The 21,022-nt window shown below is 49.9% G+C and overlaps 1 protein-coding gene and 1 long non-coding RNA gene across 3 annotated transcripts in view; one reads left to right on the forward strand and one right to left on the reverse strand.

Annotated features, from left to right (window-relative positions):
* LOC115943959 (uncharacterized) overlaps nt 1-21,022 on the reverse strand; it is a 1,191,882-nt gene that overhangs the window by 421,568 nt on the left and 749,292 nt on the right. The gene's annotated exons all lie outside the window — the stretch shown is intronic.
* The window catches only part of VANGL1 (VANGL planar cell polarity protein 1), a 51,915-nt gene that overhangs the window by 5,969 nt on the left and 24,924 nt on the right, over nt 1-21,022 (forward strand). For both annotated transcript variants that reach the window (XM_081815741.1, XM_081815742.1), the window contains exons 2-4: nt 3,127-3,329; nt 10,599-10,731; nt 14,421-15,028. In XM_081815741.1, coding sequence (XP_081671867.1) covers nt 3,259-3,329; nt 10,599-10,731; nt 14,421-15,028 — 812 coding nt within the window. In that variant the 5' untranslated portion in view covers nt 3,127-3,258. The remainder of the gene's footprint in view (nt 1-3,126; nt 3,330-10,598; nt 10,732-14,420; nt 15,029-21,022) is intronic.

The raw sequence follows: 21,022 nt of genomic DNA on the forward strand, positions 1-21,022 counted from the left end.
TAGCTCCCGTCTCCAAGGAGCTTATGCTGGAGTAAATCCATGGATGGGATGGAGGAGAAACAATGGGCGAGTTTGGAGCCTTAAGGGATAACTTGATGGGGGAGAGGGAGGGAGTGTTGGAGACGTGGTAGCATCAGCTCTGTCCTGTCTATAGAGGATGGCCGGCAGCAGAAAGCTCTGGGAAGACCGGGCGCCATGTGCATTCCCTTGTCATTGCTGTGTCCCAGCATTGCTTAGCATGCTCTCCTTTGGGCTGCTTGCTAAATACAGAGAGAGATGAATGCAGAAATGGGATCAGAAGGTCTAGGGAAAGGAGGACGAGGATGTGATCTTTGGATTTGGCCCACTTAGAGCTGTTTCAGTGGAGTGTTGAGAGAGGAGAATTGGGGTGACCGTTGAGAGGGAGGGGATGGCAGCATATACAGACCACCCCTTTGAGGAGTACAAGGTAGGACTTGTGGGAGAACCCGCACCTGGGTGCTGGTAGAGTTAGGTAAAGCCTTTCCTCAGAGGGCACTTGGGAGCCCGTGATTTCCTTTGAGGGACGTGCCTGGGGTTGTTTTAATGGATGGCCAGAGATTTTAATGAGGATTTGGAATGATGTCCTCTTGCAGAGGGGGAAGGGGAATGGAGCCTGGGTTACCATGTGCCTGCCTTACGTAGGGAGCCTGGTTTATTGCTCTCACTGACCTAGGAAGAGCTCATGTTAAATGGCCTCATTTTATGGGGGGCGGGGCAACAGTGGCTCAGCAATGTCGCGACCAGGAAGCATGAATAGCACCAGCCCAGGTCTGCAGGGCCTGGGTCATCTGCCTCTGAGACACCCCAGCAGCATTTAGCCAGAATTAGCTGGAAGTGGGGACGGGAAGGGGGATGATAGGAGAGCCGGGCCAAGGGCTTTTAGGGAAAGAGGCTCATGCTGGGCAGGCCTGGGGATCTTGGCTCACCTCCTGATGTAGGTGTCAGCCAGGTACAAAACAGATGAACAAGCAGCAAAGCCCAGAGCAGAAAGGAGATGAGAATCGAGGGCGCTGGCAACTTGCTGAAATTGCTGGTTGAAAACGGTGGGGGGCGGAGTCGGGAGCAAAGAGGATGAGTGGCTCTTGCAGTCTTCTAGGAAAGTGGAAGTGGTCCAGGAGCAAAACTCAGCATTCTGAAAAAATGCCACCACGTTGGTTTGCACAGTCAGCCCACAGACTAGGGGCCTCATTTGCAATTTTCCAGGTGGGAAACTGCCTTGCTCGGTTGCACGGCTAGTGAGCATCCCCAGGGGCTGACATACGCCCCGTGCTGTCTGCAGATGGGCTGCAGGAGCAGGGCCAGTGGGGCCCCAGCTCTGCCCTGCTCCTGTCCAAGGTTTCCTCTTGCTGAGAAAGACGAGGAGGGACATCAGCTTTCAGAGCCTGAACGGGGAGTCCTGTAGCCACAACTCTCACTTACCCGCTGCCCCTGCCACCTGGGCTGGGCTTGCCTGCAGCTGGAGCCCCCTTGTTTCTCCCAGCAGCTCTGGGACTCACACTTTACAGCGCAGGTTTTCAGAGCACTAGTAATTTGACCAAGGTTACATAACCAAATACGTGAGGAAAGCCGGGGATTGGAACCCAGCTCCAGATCCTGTCTGTGTTTCCCTTCTCAGATCAACCCTGTGATTTATCCCAGTTTGACAGATGAGGAGTCTGAGGCTGCAGAAGGCAAGTGGCTTCTCCTGGGTTGTATCAGACGGCGAAGCGTTCTGGCTAGACCCCACTGCTCGCCTGGGGCTCTTGGTGGCAGAGGAGGAATGGAACCATGAGTCACGACACCCAGGACAAGGGAGGCTAGCCCCCGTGGTCACAGCGCCTGGAAATGACTGCACCTCACTTCCAGGCAGAATGAATGCTAAGGGCAAAGGCCTCTTAAGTGGTATTTGAGGCCGGGAGCTGTGTTGGTGCGTGGAGGTGACCAGGAGATTGGCTCCAGGCCTGCAGGTTGCTGCAGTGGAGGTTCAGGGAGCCTTGGCCCCCTCCCAGGAGGGGTAGGGCTGTGGCATTTGCAGCTCCTTTGTTCTCCTTTCACACTTATGTCACTAGCTCTGTTTGCAGTTTCAGCCCCCAGGGGAGGAGGGGGGACACTGGAAGGAGGAGCCCTGATGGGCAGAGACCAGCACTGGGGTGCAGGATGCCGGGAGAGACAAACTTGTGCTTCTCAGGCCTTTAGAAGTAAAGGGTTTTGTAGCACGTGGGCCTCAGGAAAGTACTTGGAAGTGTTTCCAGTTTATTTTTATTGCAAAGCAACATCTAATGGAAATGTGGGGGAAAGACCCAGGAGCCTGCAAAGAATAAATCACCTGCTTCCCTTCCTTTTCTGTTGTTCCCTCTTAATCGCTGTGTTTACATAAGCCTTTTATATGATTATAACTATTGGATCAGGGCGTATCTACAGTCCTGTAGTCTGCTTTTTAAATTTACCATTATGTTGTAAAACTTTCCGTTCTTCCTGATTATTTTAAACAGCTCTATGATATCTCTCTGGGCGGAGGAATCGTGTTTTCCTTACCTAGTCCACCGCTTTGGGGGCATTTAGGTTATTTCACGCTTTCTCCTGCTGTAAACAATGCGGTAATAGTTTTTCTTAAAAAAAAAAAAAAAAAAAAAAAACTAGTTCCCTAAGAGAAATTCTCAGGACTTTGGATTCCTGGTTTAAAGAGATAGAGAACTTTTTTTTTTTTTTTTAATTGTCTTTCGGAAACTATGAGCAAAATCCCTTACAAACTGCTTGCCTGGGTATTGTTCTTGTAACGGGCAAACTGGCGGTGGGGGCTGGGCACTGTGTGGGCTGTCGGGTGGGAAGCCACTTCCTCCAGCCTGGACCCATGCAGCGGGGCTGTGTCCAGGAAATGGCCAGCGGCCAGGTCTCTCCCACGTCTGGTAGGCCTGGCCGCCGTGGTAAGGGTTTAGCCTGCCCAGCACCTCCCTGTCGCCCTCCCGGACACCTGGGGAAGCATTTAGCATTCAGACGCTCCTTCCCTGCTCACTTGTTCTGTAACAGAGACCCCAGAGGGGAGGTGGCTACTGTCATTTATCTTCTAGAATCTTTGGGTTGCCTTTGAAAGTTGATCTTTTTTTTTTTTCTCCCTGCATTTCCTAGAATTTGTTCCCGTCGAAGAGTGGCTCCTGGATCTCCAGACCCTTTGTGGCTTTAGGAGTCTAGTGGGTGGAAATTCTCTACCTCTGAGGAGAAACAGTGCTGCTACTTCTCAAGAGCAAGCTCCCCAGTGCTATGGATACCGAATCCACATATTCTGGATATTCTTACTATTCGAGTCATTCGAAAAAATCTCACAGACAAGGGTATGTAAGCTCTTGATTGTTCCACATTTCCTTTTGGGGGAAACTCGCAGGTCGGTCCAGCTTTCTCGACTCACTTTTCAAGTAGTAAAGCCGGGTTGCGGGGCTGTCGATGCTGGAGGATGGGTCCACAGGCGCAGGAGAAGCTGGGCTTTAAGAGCATTTAACAAGCGCTGGGAGTAACTATACCACCAATTTACATTTTATAGCTGCCATCGCAGTCGATTACCTTAATTTCTCACAATTGATTTTAAATTAAAGTTTCTCCCTGCAGTGGAAATATTTGTCATTTCTAAATACTTCTCATGGATGACAGTTCTCCCAAAGCTTTACCAAGAATGTAAATGAAAGTTTAAAAAAAAGTGTTGATTTGTTGCTTTTTGCCTAAAGTTGCTGACTCATTACCCATTAGGCGTTTGCCCTGAGGTTTATACACTAGGTGGTGGGGTTGGCCCAGTGCCATATTTCTCTCTGACGAGTTTTCCCAGTGAACAAGCCTGGGTAATGAAAACCCGCCATCCAGGGCGATGGGGGCCAGAGTCCCCTCCTCTCTGCAACACGCACAGGTCTGCACTGGTAATTCATAGAGCCTGCTGTGCTACAGACCTGTGGAATGTTTGGTGAGTAAAGGAACGAGGGAATGGATGGATGGAGAGGTTAAGGAGCCAGTTGGTGAAGTTGTAGTGCTGTCTCTTACTTAGCCGCCTTCTCTGTGAAATGGGTAGAGCCGTCTCCCAGGGCTGTGGAGAGGATTCAGTAAGATTGTGCATATAAAGCATTTAACACGGCCCACAGGTAAGAGGTCACTAACCAGTGACTGTATTAATGCTATTAACGGCCGTGGCATTTCAGCACCACATTCAAAGGTCCCAACTGGCCACAGCCCAAAGGCCCAGCTGCGGTCACAGCCCTGCGAGGGCTGGGAACGGTGGTTGTAACTGGCGTTTCCCTGACCAAGCAGTTCCTCACACGGGTAGCTGAATGCAGAGCGGGACTTTGTTTTGTAATGCAGCAATAAGATGTGTCGATCTAACTGACTTATTTTTGTGAGCCCGTCTGGGTGTACACAGGCAGCCAGAGGTCTGGAAGGGTATTCTCCGAGCTGCCCCCAGTGGTCACCCACAGGAAAGGGGCCAGACACGAGATGCTGACTGATGGGAATTTTTTTTTTTTTTTTTTTAAGATTTTATTTACTTGTGAGAGAGAGAATGAGAGACAGAGAGCATGAGAGGGAAGAGGGTCAGAGGGAGAAGCAGACTCCCTGCTGAGCAGGGAGCCCGATGTGGGACTCGATCCCGGGACTCCAGGATCATGACCTGAGCCGAAGGCAGTCGCTTAACCAACTGAGCCACCCAGGCGCCCCAAGGGAATTTTTGTTTTTGCTTTATCTTTCTGTACCCGTTCAGCCTTCCACAAGGGTGTGTCTTGTAATTAAAAATCTGAACAGAATAAAAGAATGTAAAACAACCATTTACACAGATTGTTTAATGACCTGAGAAATCATGGTTATGAGGCCATGATATAAAAAGCAAGAGTCAAAACTTTGTGCCTTATAATAGCTCTATATTTTTATGAGAAGATGAATGGTAACATTATTGGCCATGCCTGTCCTGTCTCTGAGTATAGGATTATTAAGATTATGGGTGGGTTTTTTGTTTTTTGTTTTTGAAACCTCCATTATTTTCTAAATTTTCATGTATTGGTCTTAAAATCATAAAAATGTGGGGAAAGGATGTGAACGAACTCTTCTTGGAGCCTGGGTCAGCCTTTCTGGCAGCATGCTGAACAGAAGCCTGCTGAGGGAGGCCTCAGGTGACACGGCAGAGCCCAGGTCTCCGGAAAGTCAGAACCCCTCTGGTGATCAAAGATTCATCACAAATTTCAACCAGCGGATGAACATAATCAGATTCATTCTAAAACACCAGAAATAGCCATTTGGAATCATCCAGTTGGAGAAAGCCATTCCCTTGTCAGCGTGCCAAGCTTCTCTTTTCCACATGGCAGTGACAGAAGTAGGAATTTGGGGTGCTGCTGGTGCTTGGGGATGAATCAGGGATGACGCATTACAGGATTCTGAGGAGGAACCATCTCTGGTCTCCTCTGCCTCGCATGGGTCCTGACTATTCTACGTCAGGGCCCCGGGCTGTGCTCCATTCTTTTCTCAGGCCTCTTGGGGCCCCCAGAAATTGATCCAGCAGTGTTCTTATGGTGACTTTAAGAGACAATAATTCCCAATTAAAACGGCGTGCGGAACTCTTAGTGCCTTCTTGGACCCATGTGGAAGGTACCTGGCAAATGATAGGACAAGCTGAGCCTTTTAATAAAGTAATCAAGGAGTTTTACTGAATGCCTACTCAGAAAAGCTCTGGGTGGAAGGGATGGCCATCAGAGATTCCGTGGGTTCTTGAGGAAAAAACAACACCCACATGCGGTGAATTCTCTGAGGGCCTTTTAAGGCGAGTGAGCGAACTACGGGGCAAAGCTTACAGTCTGTGGATGATGCGTGCCGGGGAGTACTGTGTCAGGGCAGAAAGAATATTAAGCGGTAAGAATACACCTCACCGGTGTCTAAGCAGGCCCTAGCCCCAGCCAAGGGTATGGTAACCCCCCGGGGCTCCCCATGAAGGCTGTTCTGCTCAGGGGTTTGTCAGGAATTTGAATGGAAAAGTAGGAAAGCGGAGGGACCTTGCTTTTTGGTAATTGTAGCAGACCTCTCACCCAGAGAGGAATAATGAAGTGCACCAAATTTGATATGCCCAGTGACACCGTCATCAGCTTTGGGGGGCTGGCTGGGATCCAAACAGATGACAACTGACTTTTTTCCAACAAAGAGGTCAGCGGTCTGGTTTTGTGATGTCTGCTCTCTCCAGAGGGTGTCCAGTTAGTCAACTTGCTGGGAAAACGGTGCGGACTTCAGCTGACCTCACCTTACCTTTTGAGCCTGGAGTAGCATTTCTTTGTGTCACATACAGCAGTGACCTGAGATGCTAAGGAACACTTGGCAGGCACCTGCAAGGACCCTCAGTCCCTGGCCTCCATCCTCACGGCAGTCCTAGAGCTGTGGGGAGGTGGTGTCCCCATTCAGCAGGTGATAAAATGGGAGGTGCAGAGAGGCAGTGTGATTGCCTGACCTTATGAGGCTAGCAGGTACCCTTAGCAGGCTTCGGGCCTGACTTGTTGGCCCTTTGGAAGCCCAAGCTTCCCCCCCCGCCCCCCGCCCGCCCCCTGGGCTGTGCTAGATGGAGAACAGCAGGGGTATCCTGTAGGGGGGATGGGGGGCGGGGGGACTCATGTGACTAATGTGCTGAAATGCTCAAAAGAGTGCGGAGAGAATTGGCGCTGGTGTTCCCAGGCGGCCTCAGAGTCGGTTTGCGCTGTGCCCGGCCCTCCCACCCAGTCCGTGCGGAGCCAGCGAAAGCAGCCAGACAGCCCCGCCATCAGCAGGGCAAGGACAGGTAGTGGGTGGTGGTAGAGAAGGAAAGGGAGGAGTGACTGGTGGGGCCGGCTTTCCCCAAATAGAAATAGACCAACAGAAACAGAGCTAAATGGTCTTTCCAGGAAATGCAGACTGTAGCGGGAAGGGAACAGGAATTGATGGAGGTTCTGGCTGGAACCGGGGGGTTTTACAGCAGCCCCCAAGGGCTCAGCTCTGGAATCGCCTAAATAGATGCGTTTACACACACACACACACACACACACAGGCGCAAGCAGGTACAGACACGTGCCCGGGCCTCCTGCCTGCTGTTGCTTGCTCTTCCCACCCTCTCGCCTGCACACCCACAAGCACAGATACACTGATCTGTACCGTTATGGGCAGATGTCGCATGGAGACGGACTCCAAGGTAAAGATACAGCGGTTCCTGTGGCTGACATGCCTGCCCGGCAGGGGCACCAGTGATCCTGACCACTCAGGCAGAGCTGGAAACACTCCCAGTGTGCGTGGGTTTGTAACAGGCCTTTTGTGGTTTGATAGCCATACCCCCACCCCCGCCATGTCTCCTGCTTCCACTCTTAGATCCCATGAACAGATTGTCTTCACCACTGGGAAGCCCTCACCCAGAGTGCACTTGGGACTTGCTTGGAGTCCCAGTGTTGGGAGCTGTCGAGATGAATATGTGGGCAGGATCCTCATGCAGTGAAGCAGCCATCCTGTGGTCCGAGCTCTGCACCCTGGACAACACTGAATGGCAGTGGTTTTGTTGGACTTCCCTATTTAGTACTGGCTCAGACGCCTTCCCAGAGCAGTAATTCATGACCAGTGATTTTTGTAAAAGCTGTGTGACAGGTCTTGCTCCTTTGAGAACAGGGACCAGCACAAGGCTGATGCACGCTAATGCTGATGCTGAGTCCTGGTGCACACTGGCCTGAACCTTCTCCCCAGCCTCATCCACTTAATGCTATTTTAATGAAGAAGCTACTCTACACCTCGACATTGTATGGCTGAGCATAATGCTCCCGTTATTGAGCCCCTGCTGTATACAGGCATTTCACGGACAGCCAGACCTCCAAGCACTCAAAACCACAACCCTCTCCCCGGGAGCATTTGGGTGGAAGAACCTTGGGGAAAGTTTCCTGGACCACCTGCATCCTGATCACCTGGGGTGCTGGTGAAAATGCAGATTCCTGTTGTCTCCCTTCCAGAATTCCCTAGGAGTGGGGCCAGCTAATCTGCACTTAAATCCCCACCCCAGGTGGTGTCTCTGCACACTCAGGTGTGAGAAGCACTGGTTTCGGGTTTCTGGCTCTGGGGGATGAGAAAGCCTTCCCTTCCCGGGGTTATCAGATAATAGGCTCCTATCTGGTTTACCAGATGTCACCAAGGGAATGGTTCAGGCTATCATGTCTCCTTTGGATGCTTTTGGGCCCTTTAAGAGCCAGGTGGGGTGGGCCAGGGGTCAGAGTGATGGCTGGCCCTGGCGAGGCAGTTTCCAGCCCTGGGTGTGTCCCCCACCTGCTTTCTGCCTTGGCCGTGTTCGGGCTCCAGCGCTTCGCATTCAGTGAAAGAATTTTGGTTTCCAGTGGAATTTGTGCTGTCACAGGATTTGACCCATAGGACTAGTGAATAGATAGATGGGGTTAGGGGAGCACATGACTTGGCTGGTGACAGAAAGAGTTGATAGCTGGGGAAACAGTTGGGGGTGATGGAGACACAAGATAGAAGAGGAGGCTCCTGGGTCTGGCCGATGGAGGCCCTGGGAATCGGGTTCTAGACTTCGTCCACAAAGATCATCCCGAAGACGGCCCAGGCACCTGGGAAGGCTCTCCCAAATTGTTTATTGTTTCTCACACTGGGACCTTTTGAAGTGATTGTCTTTGGCAGCCCAGAGCTTTGGGCTCATTGCATTATGCTGTCCCAAGTTCACAGTGCATTTGTGACTGCCAACGGTAGCCCCACAGGCAGATTTCAGAGCTCCAGCGGTTCAGCTAGAGGGTGTCAGGATGAGCATTAGGAATATTCATGCTGCTGGATCTTGCCCAGTTGGTCTTCAGATCAGCGCAGCATTGCGGGTGTGAATCGAGGTGGTGGGAGCAGACCTGGGGTCACATCCTGCTCTGCCACTTACTACGAGTTTGGCAAATCAGTTAACCTCCGGGAGCCTTGGTTTCTTCATCTCTAAAATGGGGACAAGACTCCTGTCCTCATACTGTTACTGTCCGGATCGAATGAAATTAGTATCATAGAGCACCTAATAAAGTGCTCTCTAAATTGGAGCGGGGAGTGGAATGATTGGCATTGATAGATACATCTCTAGGTAAACAGATTTTCTGCTGCCCCCCCCCCCCCAGTTACCTGGTTAAACTGAAACACCCAAGTTGATCCGAACACATGTATTTCTACACTCTAATTTAACAATAGATCAGGATGATAAGTGATGCTCTAGAAATTAGAGATGCTCTCAACTGAAAGTTTCTGGAATCGAGGATGCCTTTGAACAAACTAACCAGTGCTTATCCTGGAGAGGTGCTCATAAGGTTGGAGTTTGCCCACAGGAAGACTGCATGTGATTTTGTTGGCTAAGTAGCAGGTTATTAGGAGACATGCTGTGGAGGGAAGGAGTTGGATGTGTGTTAATAGTTCCTTGTATGTCTCCTCCGAGGCCCCCGTACCGAGCTCTGCATACATTATCTATGTGGTATTATCATTATCCCCATTTCACAGAGAGGAAACAGATTTTCAGAAGTTGAATAACTTGAATTTCAGAAGTTGAATAACCTATTAAGGGGCAGAACTGAGATCTGACTGGTGTCCCCAAAGTCTGTGTGTGCAGTGCTCTGTCCTGCCGGGGGGGTGGGGGGGGACCTTGGGAATGAGAGCAGGTGTTTGAAGGGAGGACTGGTGTCAAGGCAGTCTCTAAGACAGGGGACACCGACAGACAGGCTCCTGGACTGACTGTTCACAGCTGGGGGACAGGAGTGCCAGTTTCCATGGGTGGTTAATGGCTAGGTTGTGACTTCTGAGCTTCGCACAGCGGTTGAGTCCTTTCGTAATTTCAAGATTGACCCCGTGGCAGGGTGCTCTCGCAGTTACCCTGGAAGACCACCCAGGAAGTTCATCTGGAGTAAAATGAGGCAGCAGCCTGCTTTCCTTAGGAAGCCTGAAAATACAGACACACGCACACACGCACCTCTTGGTGTCATTTGTCCTGGCTTTTATTGTCCCTCTGGGTGCCTTTGAATTTATCCAGAACCTGTGGGAATGACTTTCAGTTTGAATTTGTAGGAATGAGAAGTAAATGCTTCTTTGTACTGGTTTAGAATTTCCTTTCTTCTCAACTTGTCCAAAGGTGTAGGGTGACAATGTGTCCCAGATTTTTTTGGACAGACCAAAGTGTAAATATTTTGCAGTGTTGTCCCCACAAGAAAGCCCTAGAAAATAAATTTAGGCATATTATAACCAAATCAAGTCAGTAATTTTACAGTAAAATGTGCCTCAGCTACAGAAATTCTAAAATTCATAATTTTAGGCTTTGAAAAAATCTATTTTTAACTCCACTGTTGAGGGAGGAGTGACAGTCTTTGTTTTGGGTCTTGGAATGGCAGAAAGAAAATACTAAGTAGGGGGTAAAAATGAGCTTACTCCTTGCAGGGGGTGGCTTCCATGGGTGTTGGCACCGTGTCTGTGTGTGTGTGTGTGTCTGTGTGTGTGTGTGTCTGTGTGTGTATATATGAGTGTGTAGAATTTTCCTAACTCAAAATGAAATGTATAATATATTTCAGTGAGAGGTGATTCACACAGTATGAATGTGCTAGCTGATGATCATTTTTTTTCAGGGAGAGAAATAGAGAGAGACACAAATCACCCCGGAATAAAGATGGCAGAGGGTCAGAAAAATCTGTCACCATTCAAGCTCCCACCGGAGAGCCCCTGCTGGCAAATGATTCTACTCGGACGGAGGAAGTTCAGGTAAGGATCAAAGGCAGTCTGTAAGCACACTGCGCCTTGATCAAGACTCTTTTCAGTAAATGTTTTCCTAAGTCTTGTTGCAGTAGGTTCTCTTGGGTTTTTATCTTTATTTTTCTAGCATGGTAATGAGTTTCTCTATGTCTCGTGGTTTCTTGTTGGTCTAAGGACAGCCTGTCCTGCCATTGGCTACCTTGGGGATTCTTCTGAGCTGTGATTGGTGGGCCTGCTTTGAATGGTGTTGAAAAGAAGCCTGCTGGGCTGATGACAGGGCAGAGAAAGGGAAAGTTACAGGCTGTCGTCTCTGGGGACGCGTTCCAAAGTGGAACAGTACGCCAGGGAAGGAAACTGTCTCCAGAAGCCCCAAGTGCTGTGGGGAACAAGAGGTTAAGAGAGTCCAGACTGACCACTATGAGCTATATGAAGTAAATCGGGGATCTGTACACTTAGATGCCTGACAGGAAAACTGGATGAATGAAACAGGCCCTGGCCCACAGAGAAGGGGCCAGAACATATCGGGCAAGCTTGGGGGGTGAGCAGCAACCTGGGTGGCACTTGGTTGTCAGGTCTGTAGCAAACTAGAGAATGCATCTCTTCTGTCAGAGGAACGGCAGCTCCCCAGCTCCGGACTCTTATTACCGCTCAGGAATGCAGGAATTCAGTGCTCCTGGATCTAGTGGTATTTAAGAAAAGCTGGAAATTAGGATTTTATGTGAAATCAGCCAATTTTTAAATATTGGCAATGTATTAATCTTTAAAAGACACTGTGTGGGTTCTTCTTGCTGGGTCCTAACTGTCTGGCAGCCCACCTGATCTAAATAAATATCTGAGTTGTCCTCAGAAACGTGTGCATACCCTCCACAGCCCTTGAAATATCTGTGTGGCTAGCCATGGCCCCATATAAACCGATGTATGCTCACACCAGCAGGTACACAGACATCTGCATTTCTAAGCAGAGAGATGGACTAAAATTGGAATTCCTCAGAGCACACAGGGTGCTCTTGGGACCCAAAGCTCAGCTGTGGGATGAAGGTGGAGTTTGTCCAATGATGAGTACGTGTCGTTAGTCCTTACCCTTGACTACCTGCCATAGCTCTGGGAGGACCAGAGGGATGGTTGGATGCTTGGGGCTACTCCTAAGATTGGACCACCTTGAAGTGCTGCAGGGGGTCAGTCTCCTTCTAGATGCGGATTCAGAGGTGCTGGGGGCCCACTGTGAAGGCATTTCTTTGCAGCTTCTCTACGTCTTGTAGCCCACTGGGAAGCTATATTGGGAAGCTGTTGGTGTTTACACCAAGTTGATGTGAGGAGAAAAGCATGGAAAAACGGGCATTTGGAGGCTGTGTTTCTCAGTAGCTCTGTGACTGGGGGCAGTCCTGACCTTTGTGAGCCTCAGGCTCTTGGGTATCAGATTAGAAGATCGTAGGTCCTTTCTGTTCTAAGAACCCCAAGCTTAAGAGGACCCTTTGGACATTACATTTTTTAGGCCCAGATGTACATCCATTCTCAAAATGTACAGGGGATTTAGTTAGCAACTCTTTGGTGGGAAAAAGGGTCAATAGCTAAATCATAGCAGTGCAGTGGTCAACAAAATGACCGCGAGATACTAGTAATTATTACTTCCACATTGATTAGCACCTGAATAGTAGGCCCAATATAAAACATGGCATCTGGTATTTGCCCTATACTCTTCCAGAGTGTTACAAAGTAAAGTATTTTATGAACTTACCTTATATTACAACGAGTACTGTCGATCTTTGAATTTGTGGCTGTTTTTTCCCCTCTTGGTGATTTTTTTTTTAATTGAAGTAAATTTACCCACAGAGACATGAACAGATCTAAAGTGTACAGTTTGAGAAGTTCAAACGGCTGAATAAACCCATGTAACTCCCACTGTCAAAATATATATATATATATATATATATATATATATATATTTTTATTACTCTACAGAGTTCTCTTATGTTCTACCCAGTCAATTCCCGTCCCCATCCCCACCTCTCCAAGATAAAAAGCCTGTTTTGATCTCTATCACTGTACGTTAGTTTTGCCTGTTTTAGAACCTAATATAATTGGGATCATATTCTTTTGTTTCGGACTTTTCTCAGTCAGCATAATGATTTTGAGACTTACCCATGTTTTGGTGAGTTTTTAGCAATTCATCCGTTTTTATTTTTGCTGAGAGTATTCTGTTGTATGAATTTATTACCTGTTCCCCTGATGGATAGATATCTGAGGGGTGCCATTTGGGGCTGTCACGAACAAAGCTGTTAAGAACATTCTGACACAGGTCTTCTTGCAGACATATGTTTACATTTATTTTGGATAAAAACCTGGGAGTGGAATTTGCCGGATCATACAGTTGAGCATATATTTGAATTTATATGACGCTGCCAGACCCATTTTCAAGAGCGACTGTACCATTTTATACTTCCCTCAGCCATGTGTGAGAGTCTTCTGTCTGTTGTCCTGCAGAGTCGTTTCTTTCATGGTGTGTGACGCTTGTAACTTTCCAAGTTGACGAACTCTTTGTTCCTAGGTCAAGACCTCTGCCACCACCACCACGCCTTGCTGTAGCCTATACATTCATAAATCATATTTTTCTGATCATTACTAGATTTAAGGTTATTATTCGTGGGCTCCCTGTCTTGCTGATTCAGCTGTCAACTTCAACTAGATTTTTCTAAGTTGTCGTCTTCCACATGAATTTCACCCGGCTTGCCCCTACATCGGACTGTTTTTTCCAAGTTAAATCATATACACAGATCTCTGAGGCAAAACCTCTGTGGACCCCGTGTGGCTTTTCGTTGCCTTCTTGCTCTCTTGTTGCTTCGTAGTGGGGTCAGGTTGCCAGCAAAACAGCAGGATTGTTTAAAAACCTTAAGAACTGGGTCTTGTTCATTAAAGGGACTGATTGGTCCTACTGGAAACTACCTCAGAGGTTAAAAAGAGAGAGAAAGCAAGAAAGTCAAAGACACATTGCAATAGCCTGGGAGTTCTGTGCCCTCGATGTTCAGTGTGGCATGAGAACGTGTGTTTTCGGGGAGGAATTTTTGAGCTGTCCTGGCCAGCGGTACTTGAATTTGCTTAGCTTGCTCAGTGAGAAACATGGTCGAGGAGTGCTTGACACTGATAATTATAAAGACAAACAAACAAACAAAAAACTAGCTATGGGTCAGCTGTGATTTGTACGTATAGCTTTTCAGAGCTGCTGGAGGGTATTGTAATGCCCCACTTCCAGGAGTGGGACTTTGTCAGCCTTTTTAACCCAGCCATGAACTAAGAAGAGAACGCAGAGTCTTCTTCTGCCATAGGTGAGCCCTGTTATGTTAGGTCTCGCAGCGGGATGGCTTACTGCAGGGCCCAGGGCGTCTCAGGAGATTCCAACATGGGGGATGATCGTCAACATTAGAGTAATGAAGCCCCCCAACACACCCACCAAAAGGTTAGACTGTGTTTTCTCTGTTTGAAAAGGTGAATATAACATGCAGCTTGAAAAACTTCAGCAAAGGTCGTCAAGGTTCACAGTTCCTGTATTTGAAGGGTGCAGCTTCCACGTTCTAGGCTTGCCCGTGGGTGTGGGTTGGTTCGGGGAGGCAGGGCTCCCGTGTGTCCGAGGGCTGGCTTCGTGGCTTTTACCATTGACCTGCCGCCTGTGGCTCTTCGCGCTCACTGCCCTCTCTCCCCATCAGGATGACAACTGGGGAGAGACCACGACGGCCATCACAGGCACATCAGAGCACAGCATTTCGCAGGAGGACATTGCCAGGATCAGCAAGGACATGGAGGACAGCGTGGGGCTGGATTGCAAGCGCTACCTGGGCCTCACTGTGGCCTCGGTCCTCGGACTTCTAGTGTTCCTCACCCCCATTGCCTTCATCCTGTTACCCCCCATCCTGTGGAGGGACGAGCTGGAGCCTTGTGGCACCATTTGCGAGGGACTCTTCATTTCCGTGGCGTTCAAGCTCCTCATTCTGCTCATCGGGACCTGGGCGCTCTTCTTCCGCAAGCAGAGGGCCGACGTGCCGCGGGTGTTTGTGTTCCGTGCCCTTTTGTTGGTCCTCATCTTTCTTTTTGTGGTTTCCTATTGGCTGTTTTACGGGGTCCGCATCTTGGACTCGCGGGACCGGAACTACCAGGGCATCGTGCAGTACGCCGTGTCCCTGGTGGACGCCCTCCTCTTCATCCATTACCTGGCCATCGTCCTGCTGGAGCTCAGGCAGCTGCAACCCATGTTCACGCTGCAGGTGGTCCGCTCCACCGACGGCGAGTCCCGGTTCTACAGCCTGGGACACCTGAGGTAAGGGGCACGTCCGAGAGGCAGAAAGGACCGCTGACTGACATCGTGCTGGCGGATAGCACGTGAGGGGTGAGGACAGGTGCCAGGTGCCAGGACCGGGGTCTGACTCCCTTCTTCAGGTTTTGGGAGGAGCTCTGTGTGTGTGTGTGTGTGTGGAAGGGGGGTGTGTGTCCGTGTCCACTGACTTTCCTGACTGCTGGGTGGGGTGACACCGTTGGTGACTTCATCCAGGTTGGAGTCTTATTGGGCCAGCTCTCAAGCTTGGCAGCTCCCAAAAGTGGTGGAGGGGGGTGCATTGTGATGGCTGCTGGCCTTGCCGCTGAAATTGGCCTGTGAACAGTGGACAAAGTGACCAGCCCCTCCAGTTTGCTCAAAATGCTACATCTGGTTTACATCCTGGTCCTGGTAGGATTGCTCATCCTTCCTTTTTTTTCCCCGCTCTCAGAGGTGTCCTGGTTTAGGCGCTAAATTACGTGGCCACCCTGGTGACCCTCAGTAAAGAATCAAGTGCAGACTAGAGACCCCAAACTTTTGGAGAGTTGAGCGTTTTGGAAATGTATACATGTGATAAAGTTAGAAATATATCAAGATGTCATACTTTAAATCTGTGCATATCATCTGTTTTGTGGGTAACTAAAAAAGGGATAATCCTATTTTATTTATTTTTATTTATCCCGAGGTAAGCACTTTGTATAGATTGTCACGTTTAGTCTTCACAGAACCATTTGATTTAGGTAGTGTTCATCCCAATATTACAGAGGAGGAAATGGGGGATTAGGGGATTTAAACAATTTGTAGAAAATAACATGGCAGGCCTCGTTTAGGATTTACCCAGTTGTCACGAAGCTGGGCTCCAGTTAATGCCCCCATTATGATGGCATCTCTCTCTCTGTTTCTCTCGAGGGTTGGATTTTTTGGTTTTGGTTTTTTTTTTTTTTTTGGCCATTAATGTTATTTCCATTTTATTTTATTTGTTTGCTGTTACAAGCACGACTGTTATAATCAAGATTGTTATTGTTCAGGATTCCTGGTGCACGTGGGCAGGAGTTTCTCTAGATGGTCTTACTTTGTGTTTCCTGGACCCTTTTTCTGTCTGTTTTCTGCCACAAATTGAGGAGGGGGCCGAGGACAGGGGCTGGGTCTCACTTTCATTGGATCCCCAGTGCCTGGCCTGGAGCACGGCATAAAGTTGGCACTCACGTGGTTACCGGTGAGTGGATCACCTGGGATGACTGGCTTTGGCATCTCGTTGGGCTCTCCTGCCTCCTCCAGCGATCTGCGCCGATGTGTGTACCCTGCTTGACACACGGTGAGCACTTAGTTACTTGTGGCCATTACGGCCTGTGATCGTGTAGCTGGCAAGACAGGCAAGGGCACCCTATTGGGTATCAGAACAATGGGCTTTGTCATATTTTTGGCTGGGACACAGGAAGGTGGCCCGGCCCTGGTTTGGAGTTGGGTCGCACTGCCAAACCATCTTGGTGTTGGTACGCACCCTCTTTCATTCCTCTGGCTGAGCTTGTACCCCCTGAGGACTGAGTGGTTTAGCACTGGAAGCGGCTGCCATCCTGCCTGGTCCTTGGAGGGAATCGGTGTCTGAGTCACATGCTCCGCACAGCAGAATCCTAGGTCTCCGAGTCCTTTGCAGATGCCTGTGGGGCTCTGAAGGCAAGGGCGTCCCTGCTGCTTATTTAGCTCTGCTTTCTTCACCCCTCTCCCCGTTTTTGGTGGAGAATGACCAGCAGACGCGCATTAAAAATCTGCCCCAGGGCGCCTGGGTGGCTCAGCCGGTTAAACATCTGCCTTCGGCTCAGGTCGTGATCCCGGGGTCCTGGGATCGAGCCCCGCATCGGGCTCCCTGCTCCCTCTTCCTGCCACTCCCCCTGCTTGTGCTCTCTCTCTCTCTCTCTGACAAATAAATAAAATCTCTTAAAAAAAAATCTGCCACATGCAGAGCCCGGCATTGGGGGCACCCGAGACACAACGCTGGCTGCCTTCAGAGCTCTGTCTGGAACTCCTGGGACTCCCTGTCCCTTGGCGAGAGACCAGTGCCCTGCTGTGCTTGGACAGTTGCCCACACAGGCCTGGGTACGGGTGACAGGAGCAATGGAGGACGAGGCAGTGGCCGTGATAGAGCCAGCGGGAAGCGGCCTATCCCAGGACAGGACTGGTTTTGCTCAAGCTGAAGGCGGTGGAGAGAAATCTAGCTCTAGTTGCAGTAGAGACGAGTGCTATTTGGGACTCTTAATGTCAGCGGCCAAGGCGCTGGCCTCCACCCTCATTGGCGCGAACCCCATCTATGGGGTGGAAAGGCGAAGGGCGTTGTCTGCCCTTGGGTCGTCCAGCTGGTGGGGCGGACTACCCCCCACCCCCACCCCCGCCGCCCCACGGTTCCCACTTGGCCCCTCCCTCCAAGGCTGGATGGGAGCAGGGGTGGGGAGGGGACACACCAGACAGCCCGGGCGCAGTACCCTGTGCTGTGTTCAGAAAGCTGGCAGTAGCCTTGGCACCTCACCACACGGCTATGCTGCTGGGGGAGGGGTGGGGGGAAGGCCTGGGGGGGGGGGCGGGGCCGACTGCGCCATATGGCCCACAACCTTGCTGCATACCTTTCATGCCTGTCCTTCGCCATGACCAACAACTGCCCAGCTTGACTTGCTAACCCTGAAGCCACTAACTCCAGCTCCTGGGGAGACCCAGGGGTAGCACCTTTCCGGCAGCCCCGGGGAGGGGGTGGGGAGAGCATGTCCAGGTGGTGCCCCGTATCTTCCTCTTGGCTTCTCTCGAGGACCCTTTGTTTTCCTCCTTTCTCTGCTCTCAGAAAGGCCCCCTTGGTTCCTCCCATGGAGGGAGACCCTGCTTATGGGGTGGAGAGATGGCCGGGGCAGGGGAGGCGCCTTTGCTCTCTAATAGAGCCCTTGGGCAGGGCTGGCTGCCCATAGGACAGCCAGGCCGTGTGAGCTGGAGCGGGCTTGGCATCTGTCCCTGCTGGCACTGTGTGGGCTCAGTCCCCTGCCGCTTCTGGGGCTAAATCGGCTCTAAACCCAGCGGTGGCTGCAAGAATCACAGGGCCAGAAATATAACTTCTAAACCCTTTTGTAGAGCGTGGAAACAGACAGGAGGGATGGGGGAATCCGAAGAGACAAAGAGCGAGTCCGGGGATCAGAATAGCAAGTCCTCCTCAGCTGACTGGCAGGCCGTTCCCATTTTCCTTTATGGAACGCCTTCCCTGTGGCACTGACCTGATGCGCTTAGTTGCCGAGTGATGGTGAGTGCTTTTTTTGGGGGTGTTCTCAAAGATGACCTTATGGAATCGACTGAGCTATTTTTGAAGGTTGTCAAAAGAATGCCTCTTCTTTAGTTTCTTAAAGAAAAGATGCTTCTTGTTAGCTCTCATAAAAGGTACAGTGGTCCTGCTTGTTGGCAGGAATGGAGTTAGGGGCTTATTTGAAAACTTTGAGAAAAATAAAAGGTTATTGTGGTACAAAAAGTGAGATACTGTAAATAGATTAAGATACTTCCTAACCTTTCTGCCCAGTGCCTGGGGGATGACAGAGGGCTTTTCAGATGTCCGATGTCATTTACCCCTCCTGCCCTGTCAGGGCGGGGCAGGTGGTAGAGGGCGGCTGCCCTTTGCAGAGGAGAGCCCTAGCCGCAGGTTGGGGGACTGCGTGCTTCCTGGGGGTCGCACCCCTCCCCTGTGCCTCTGGATAGATGTGTTCATGTTCATATCACTGCTTCCAGAACACTTGAAAGAACTCATCAGCATGTTTGAGTTGCGTACCATGTGCCAGGCTGGGTGCTAGCTATTTTGTTAAATACATGGTTCTGTTTAACTCCCAACTTCAGGGCTGGAAAGGAGAGAATGCAGAGGATTGTCAGAGATGGCTGGCTTGCACTGTGTAGCCATTCCTTAGCCTGTTGGTTTTTTTGCTCAGTCAGTTAGCAAGCAACACCCGGACCTTAAAACCACAGCAGTAGGGGGCGCCTGGGTGGCTCAGTCGGTTAAGCATCTGCTTTCGGCTCAGGTCATGATGCCGGGGTCCTGGGATAGAGCCCCAGGTTAGGCTCCCTGCTCAGCGGGGGAGTCTGCTTCTCCCTCTCCCTCTGCCCCTCCAGCTTGTGCTCTCTGTCAAATAAATAAATAAAATCATAAAAAACACAGCAGTAGGTTTGAGCCTTTGGTCAAAACTTTTTTTTTTTTTAAAGATTTTACTTATTTATTTGAGAGAGAGAATGAGAGACAGCACGAGAGGGAAGAGGGTCAGAGGGAGAAGCAGACCCCCCGCTGAGCAGGGAGCCCGATGCGGGACTCGATCCTGGGACTCCAGGATCATGACCTGAGCCGAAGGCAGTCGCTTAACCAACTGAGCCACCCAGGCGCCCTGGTCAAAACTTTTTAACTTTTCTGTATGTCCCATCATGTCTCCAAAGGACCTCTTTTAATTATTGTCATATAACCCCCCCCCCCCAAATGTAGTAGTGTAGGGCAACCTTTTATTTTTTTAGTGTTCTCACGGGCTGGTCTCAGCTGGGAGGCTCTTTTGCTGGTCTGACCAACATTTTCTGTGTGATTGCAGTCACGTGGTGAGGCTGCTGGGGCTGGGCTTCTTTCTCTCCCTCCCCAGAGAGCCCTTCAGGGGAGTAGTTTCTTCATTAGGGTAGGTAGACTTCTTCTCAGGGCTCCCAAGAACACAAAAGCCTTCTAAGGCCTGTGCCTGGAACTGGCCCAGCACGACTTCCACCAGAGCCCCAGCCCAGACGTACAGAAGAGAGCTGCACGAGGCAGGGAGCTGGGAGGGTGGGTTCACTGGGGTCCACGACCTAGCAGACTTCCGTGACCACCTCAGCTCTCATACCTGGAGTCTGCTTGTCCACCAGTGGGCTTTCACTGTTTGGGTTTCTAAGCATGCTTCATTCTTTGACACTGAGAGTATCTTATAAATTGGGGCTGACCCTGCACCTTTTTGTCAGAGGTCTGGCTGCTGACCACAGAACCACCTGTGCGTTAGAAGAAATGATTCTTGGATTGCTTTTCAAACAGTGCAAGTTTATGATCATGGATCATAACTGTTGTGGTCTCCCCCCCAACCAATTCGTAGGTGGAAATGAGAAACATGTCATTGGATAATGGTGAAAAGATGATCCTTGCTATAAAATGGCAAGGAACTTGGCTGATCTGTGCTCCTGTTCTAGTGTTCTGTGGCAGGTAGAACTTGTGAGTGAGGGATGAAATTGGATACTTGGCTGAGGTATTTATTTTTATTTGTATTTTTTTAGAGAGAGAGAGCGCGTGCATGTGCATGGGGGTGGGGGGTGGAGGCAGAGGGAGAGAGAATCTTAAACAGGCTCCATATCCGGCATGAGCCAATCACAGGGCTCAGTCCCACAACCCTGAGATCATGACCTGAGCTGAAATCAAGAACTGGACGCTTAACCGACTGAGCCACCCAGGCGCCCCATAGCTGAGGAATTTCTGAGCAAAGCGTTGAAAATGCACCCATTGGGTGCATCCAATACCCAAAAGATGCAGCTTGGGTCCTCCATAACTGCTTCTATAAAATGTGAGAGGAGGGAGATGGGTTGCAGAAGGAATGGTTAAGCAAAAGGGAATCCATACTTGAAGATTTGGAAAATTCTCAGCCTATCCATATTGCAACCAATGACTAAGTGTGTACTGAAGAGAACACCAAGGGTGTGGTCACACATCTGTTTGATTTTTTTTAAGTTTATTTATGTATGTATGGATTTATTTTTAAAGATTTTATTTATTTGGCAGAGAGAGAGACAGAGAGACAGCGAGAGCAGGAACACAAGCAGGGGGAGTGGGAGAGGGAGAAGCAGGCTTCCCGCCGAGCAGGGAGCCCGATGCGGGGCTCGATCCCAGGACCCCGGGATCATGACCTGAGCCGAAGGCAGATGCCCAACGACTGAGCCACCCAGGCGCCCCTGTATTTATTTATTTATTTATTTATTTATTTATTTTATTTTTTA

This window comes from Leptonychotes weddellii, chromosome 4 (genome assembly GCF_054177405.1).
Source record: "Leptonychotes weddellii isolate Sample4059 chromosome 4, ASM5417740v2, whole genome shotgun sequence".
Lineage (NCBI taxonomy): Eukaryota > Metazoa > Chordata > Mammalia > Carnivora > Phocidae > Leptonychotes > Leptonychotes weddellii.